The sequence below is a fragment of the Cebus imitator genome, unplaced genomic scaffold (genome assembly GCF_001604975.1).
Source record: "Cebus imitator isolate Cc_AM_T3 unplaced genomic scaffold, Cebus_imitator-1.0 Scaffold285, whole genome shotgun sequence".
NCBI classification, from domain to species: Eukaryota; Metazoa; Chordata; class Mammalia; order Primates; family Cebidae; genus Cebus; species Cebus imitator.
Window position 1 is genome coordinate 935,853 of NW_016107600.1, and position 6,616 is coordinate 942,468.

At 55.3% G+C, this 6,616-nt stretch overlaps 1 protein-coding gene across 2 annotated transcripts in view; it reads right to left on the reverse strand.

The window, feature by feature from the left end:
• SP7 (Sp7 transcription factor) overlaps positions 1-5,746 on the reverse strand; it is a 10,902-nt gene extending 5,156 nt beyond the window's left edge. Inside the window, exons 1-2 of one of the 2 annotated variants that reach the window (XM_037728982.1) lie at positions 5,520-5,746; positions 4,993-5,060 (exon numbers count right to left, since the gene is read on the reverse strand). In XM_037728982.1, coding sequence (XP_037584910.1) covers positions 4,993-5,013 — 21 coding nt within the window. In that variant the 5' untranslated portion in view covers positions 5,014-5,060; positions 5,520-5,746. Of the gene's footprint in view, positions 1-4,992; positions 5,067-5,519 lie in introns of those variants that run through there. The other variant, XM_017501781.2, reaches the window with a different exon arrangement.
• Between the last annotated feature and the right edge of the window lie 870 nt (positions 5,747-6,616).

The following is a 6,616-nucleotide window of genomic DNA, read 5'->3' on the forward strand; positions in this document are numbered from 1 at the left end:
TTTTTAGAGAGAGAGTCTTGCTCTGTCGCCAACCTGGAATGCACGATCTCAACTCATTGCAACCTCCACTCCTGGGTTCACGCAATTCTCCTGCCTCAGTCTCCTGAGTAGCTGGTACTACAGGCACACACCACCACGCCCAGCTAATTTTTGTATTTTTAGTAGAGACAGGATTTCACCATGTTGACCAGGATGGTCTCGATCTATTGAGCTCATGATCCACCCTCCTCTGCCTCCCAAAGTGCTGGGATTACTGGCGTGAACCATCGTGCCCAGCCTAACTCTTTTTAAATGGCTGTGGGAAGAACTGGTGAAAGAGACAGCAGCTAGCTGAGGTGGGAATTGGGGATCCTGACCCTTGGAAGTCGGTTTGGAGCAGAACGAGGCCATGGTCAGGGTCTTGAAGAGGAAAGATGGGGCTCAAAGAGCAGCATGGGGAGAAGACCAAAGTATTAGAGGACTGTATTTGCTCCCATGCCTTATTTTCCAGCCTCATCCCATACCCCCTATTTCGTTTCCTGTCGCTGCATCAGCTCCTGACTAAGGCAGTGGCCTGGTCTCCCTGAGGTCCAATCCTCATGTCCCTGGTAAGGAATCTCTTGGCAGGGACTCAGGCTGGGGAGCAAGAGGAAGTGATGGTGGAGACACTGGGACATTGAGAGGGAACAGGGCTGCAGCCAAGCCAGAACTGTGGCTGAGACAAGAATGCCTTTCAAGCAGGCAGTGAGCACCTCCTGCTTTGTGGTGCCAGCTGGTACCCCTCTGAGAGGGCTAGAAGAACCCAAAGTCATCATGCCCTTCCAAGGCAAGGAATTGGGGTGACTAACATACTGGCTCACAGCCACATTGCTCCATGCCTCAGCGTCCCCTAACACATAGTCCTTCTAGCACCGTGAATGACGGAAGACATGGATGTAGTGCATGGGTGTCTTTTCGAAACGTAAAGTATCTTGTTAATGGCCACCATGCTGTTGCTACCAGGCCAAATCACCCTCAGGAGCTCATGGTACCTCTCTTTGGGTGTCATCCAGGGAAGAAATGCTCTATAGCATCCCTGGCTGGCATAGACATTCATGAATTGCTGGGAATCCCACCAAAAAAAATGCCCTCAAAATCTAACCCTATACAGTTATATGGGTTTGAAAGGACTAGAAAAGCAGTTTTGAGGATTGGGGTCTTCATAAGCTGATATGCCTGTTGCTTTCCCAATAAAGCGGAGAAGAGAACTCAAGAATCCAGGGTTCTCACACCTGCCTGGCAGCTCCTAATATGTAGCATGTGTATGATGCCCATCCGAGAGGTGGGCCTGGGGCCCTGGGGTTGCCATGAGGCGTGTGTGCAGCCCCTCCCGCGCTACTCCCCAAGTGCAAACCTGCTGCTCCTCCTGGGCAGTTACCTCCCTCTAAGGTCCTGTTGACTCCCAAACTGAGCCACCAAAAGCTTTCTCCAGTCTAACCACAGTGAACACCCACGGTTGCTTCTAGTCAGGGTTTTCCTGGAACCCCTGATCTTCCAAGCAGAGGGTGAGCTACAGCAGGGTAGCTGATGAGGAGGAGTCAAATCCTAGCAGAAAAAAGAGGTAGAAACATGGAGCTCAAAGGAGAGGGGCTGATACTCAGAGACATGGGGCACAAAGGACCTGTGTAGGGTGACAAATTGACATAAAAGGCCCATAGCAATGGGGGAAGGAGGACTAGAGAGGAAAAATCGGCATTAAATAGCAGAAATAGGTGTAATTCCAGTGCTTTGGGAGGCCAAGTTGGGGAGGGTTGTTTGAGACCAGCCTGGGCAACATAATGAGATCCCCATCTCCATAACAAATATAAAGATTAGCTGGGCTTGGTGGTGCACCCCTGTAGTCCAGGCTCCTCAGGAGGCTGAGATGGGAGGGTCACTTGAGCTCAGTAGTTAGAAGCTGCAGTGAGCTATGATTGCCCCGCTGCACTCCAGCCTGGGCAACAGAGCAAGACCCTGTATCAAAAACAACAAAAAAGAGGCAGAAATAGGCAGGGACCTAAAAATGCAGAAAGGTAAAAAGACACAAACTAAGAAGGAGAGATGATGGAAAAGAGACTGGGCTAGAAAAGAAAGGAAAGCAGAGAGGAGAAGAAAGGAGCAGAAAAAAGAAAAGGGGGAGGAGGAAGAAGAAAGGAGACTTCCTACCTAAGAGAAAACCACCATGGGGCTGGGCCCCAGAAAACCCCCAGACCAGGCCACTCCTCCCTCCTTCTCCCCCCTGACCGCCCCCTCTCCCTCTGCCCAGCCCGGCTCCGATGGTTTCCCTGCGGTCGGTTTATTTTTAAAAACGCCGACGCCGTCCCCCGCCCGGCCCTCACACTGCGGCCACAGGGGCCTCAGCCAAGCCCAGGGACCCCACCCAGCTGTGGGGAGGGAAGGAGGGGTGAAAGAAGGCAGCCAGCCCTAGGCCAACAGGAGACCCCAGCTCTGGGGAGTGGAGGCCCAGAGGGCCCTTGAGGGCAGGGAAGGGGGAGGGAAGAACCAGACCCACTCAGAATGCTCTGGAGGCTATGGGCTGAGCACGTGGCTAAGTTTCACCACAGCCTCAGTTTCCTTCTCTTGCTGATTGTTCTCTCCTGGGAACTCAGGGAAAGAGTCCTCGTTAAGAGTTCTAAGTACGTGTCCCCATACCTGATCAAAAGTGTTCCATTTCCAGGGCCCAGTAGTCCCACCTTCCAGCTGTTCCCTCCCGACCTCCACCCACCACCTTTAAAAAAATAAAAACAAAACAAAAAAACAGACTTAAAATATTGAAGTGGGACTGTTTGGAAAAAGAACAGGATAGGAGCGGTCCCAACTCTCCCACCCAGATGTGGAGCAGGGGAACGGGACCCCTCCTCCCAGGGGTGCAGTGCCCAGCCTGGCCTCCCAGTGGGAATCTCACTAGACATCTCAGGGCTGACTGGCCTTAGGTTCCGAGCAGCCAAGATCCCATTTTCCAGTTCTCAACATTCTCAGCCTTCTCCCAAGTTCGTTAGTTCTCCCGGCTTCCCAGTTCTCCATTCCCACCTAGGCATCCAACAATTCTGCCTCCTTCCTGTTCCCCTGCATTTCACTTGGCCCAGGTGAGCCCCCCCATCAAGCAGCAGCTGCTTCCCTCTCTGAACCCCAAGTTCTTCCCACTACCAGAGAGCCTACTCATACCAGGCGGAGGGGTTCCTGGGGAGATGGGGAGGAAGTTGAGGGCCCAGGTACCCAAAAACTAGGTGAGAGTTAGAGAGATGGACGGGAGGGACTGGTGTGCCTGTGTTGTAGGCATCTCCAGCTCGCAGGAGTGAGGGGACGTGAAAGGCTAGCTTCCACGACACCCTCCTCTCACCATGCGCTACCCCAATCCTATGTCTTTCCAGCAGGCCTCTGAGCCAGTCCCTCCCAAGCCACCAGCGCCACGTTGGCAACACTGGCATGATGCCCACGCCCACTGACACTGTCCCTGCCCTGGGTGGACCCAGGATTTCCATGCTTCTTATTCCTCAAGACCACAGTGCTTCAATGATGGCTCAAAATAGAGTCTGTTGGGGAGGTGGCAGGATGACAGTCTGCCCCCATTGCAGCTGTGGGTAGAGTACAACAGCCAGAGACCCCTGGCTGGATACAGAGTGTGACAAGGGATGTGGTGGCCATCTGGCTGGCTTGCATGCTATTCCCCAAACTCAGCCACAAACTCACGATCTCACAGACTTCTGCACACACCAGTCCTCACCTGGACTCATAGCACTCAGATGGCCCAACTTTCTCTCTCTCTCTCTGTCTCTCTCTTTCACAGAGCCAGCAGCGGGCGGGCACACTCCACTGCACCCTAATGATTATACTCAGACCAATGAACACAGGTGTTCAAAGACTCCTGCCCCATCTCTCACACACACTTCTCCTACAGGTTGATTGAGTCGGCTTCCTGCTTGGCCCAGCACCCCTGGGCCTGAGCTAGGGCACTGGGAAGAGAGATGTGGGACCCAAGAATGGGGAAGAGTCAAGGCTTTTGGGGAGGGCCCACTGGCCCTAAATTCCTGCAGAGAGGCCCAGAAAGCAAGACAGAGATAGTGACAGAGGAACAGTGTCAGAGACCCAGAAGCAGGGAGGACTCTGGCCCTGAGGGGCTGTGAGCCCTCCCTTCCCAACTCCGTGGCTGGGGTCCCCCAGAAGCCCTGGTAGAGTCAGAAATTTCTCAAGACCCCAAACCCTGACCCCCATCGTACCCCAGTTCCCTTTGTCCCCGCGCCAGAGGCAAGGGATGCTGGGGTCCCAGCCCAGAGGGGAAGTGGCCCAGTCCGCCCTGGAGCCTCCCACTCCCAAAATAGAGCTGAGTTTGTCTTTGGCTGAAAGCTAAATATTTGTGAGCCGGGCAAGCGGCCTCAGACCCCGTCCCTCCTCCTTGGTTCCCTCTCAGGCCTGGGCTCAGTTCCCCTGGTCAGCCCCCGATGGCGCAGGCTGGTCTCCTTTCTCCCACAGCCTTCCTCCTCGCCTCCACACACCAGCTCATGGGCCCAGCCCCCTCCCCACATAACAGGCAAGATCCCGCCTGGGATACGAGTCCCAGGAGACAGGACCCCCAAAGAACTATACCCAGTTGCTGCTCTGTGCCCCCTCAGCCAGTCCTCTCTGCCTTCTACCTCTGCTGCCAGCTTATCTGTTCCCACCCCTCTCTCCTCAGTCCCCTCTCCGCCTCTCCCCTCCTATCCCCATCCCTTCTCCACTCCTCACAGTGTGCTTAGCTGGGATACGTTCTTCCTTCTGACCTAATCCCCTCCCACCTTCTTTTCACTGCCCTCTGACCCCCGGCCCTATTCTTCCCTCCCTTTTCTCCTGCCCCCTGCTTCCCCTTCTTGGATCCCACTCCTCTCTCCACATCAGAAGGACCCCTGGAATTGACAGGCACCTCAGTTACTATCTATGTGAGTTGCAGGAGGTGGGTGGGCAGGGACTAGGACTATGAGGGTTGTGGCTGGTTTCCTGGGGGGAAGAGGGGACAGTTACCTCAAGCACGGAGGACGCCATCCTGAGGTTGGGGAACGGGTCCCAAGGAGCCAGGCAGATGGAGAGAGCTGAGCCGTGGGGGGGGAGAGAGAGAGAAGGGAGAGGGAGGGAGAATGGGAGAATGAGAGAGAAGAGATCTAAAGTTAGAAGGGACCGGGGTGGGGGGTAGGGGGTGGGGGGCTGCTCTCTGTCTGTAGGGATCCACCCTCTAATTACAGCTTTCCCAGCGGAGAAGGCTCCGGATCCAATGAGGAGGGCGAGAGAGGGAGGCAGAGGGTCCAAATTTCCTGCTCCATTTGCTAAGCTCCCCAAAGAAGGGATCAGGGAGGGAGAGGAGAAAAAGGGGCGCTCATGGAAGGGGTAGGAGGCAGGAAAAGGGGAGAGCAACAAGGGCCAGTTGTCAGGGCTTCGTCAGGGGCTGCAGAGGGGAGAGGTTAAAGGGATGGTGGACCCCGGTGTCCTACACGCGGCAGCAATCCCACAGGCATCTGTGGACACCCCTCCCAGCGCTCCCCAGCGTCATGTACCTGGGGGAACCTGGGGCTGGCTGTCCCGAGTCTTTCCTCTCTGGAGGTCTGGCAGGGAGACTGCAGGCAGCGGGTGGCCTGAGGGTGCTGGGAGGGATCCGCTGTCTCCCAGGCCAGCTCCACTCCCGTTCCCGCTCGGGCTCCGGTCCTACAGTCCTACTCTGACTCCAGAGTCCTTGCTGCTGCTCGGTGGCTGCTGCTGCTGCTACTGCTGCTGCCGCCCGCCGCTGCTGAGGGAAGGAACAGGAGGGAAAAGGAACAAACCCCAAACCACTAATTAGAGATCCAGGGGGGGATGGGGGGTTGGGGACGACACTCACACAGAGAGACTGGAACGCACTGACATACACACTCGTGGCCAAACACAGGGGTGATGCGTGCACATGTACACACACAGTACCACTCACAGGGGCACGGTCACTGTCATGAATGAACACAGATGGACACATGCAAATGCACACGGTAACACGCTGGAGGCACATGCGCCACACCCGCCCCAGCTGACCATGGAGAACTTGCTTCCCCAGTCACCCACCTGCCTCTAGATCAGGAGAGCAGCGTGTACGTGCCCAAGTGTGTGTGTGTGTGTGTGTGTGTGTGTGTGTGTTGTGTGAAGAGGGACGGAAGGTTCTGAGGTGGAGGCTTCTGCTGCCTAAACTTTTAGTGTCACTGAGGTAGGTTCCAGAGTAAGGCCTGGAGGAAGGGGTGAAGAGTTAGGGAAGGCTTGGTATTGGCTTGGGGGTCCCTCAGTTTTCCTCCCAGTGCCTCAGTTTCACTGTTTGGATACCTAGGCCTACCTCACCTTGTGGGGCAGAGCCTGGATCTTCTGATGAAGAGAGAATTTAAGACAGGCAGGAGGCCAGGCACAGTGATTTATGCCTATAATCCCAGCACTTTGGGAGGCCAAGGCGGGTGGATCATCTGAGGTCAGGAGTTCGAGACTAGCCTGGCCAACATGGTGAAACACCATCTCTACTGAAAATACAAAAAAAAATTAGCCGGGTGTGGTGGTGTGTGCCTGTAATCCCAGCTACTCTGGAGGCTGAGGCAGGACAATCATGAGCCTGGGAGGCAGAGGCTTCAGTAAGCCAAGCTGG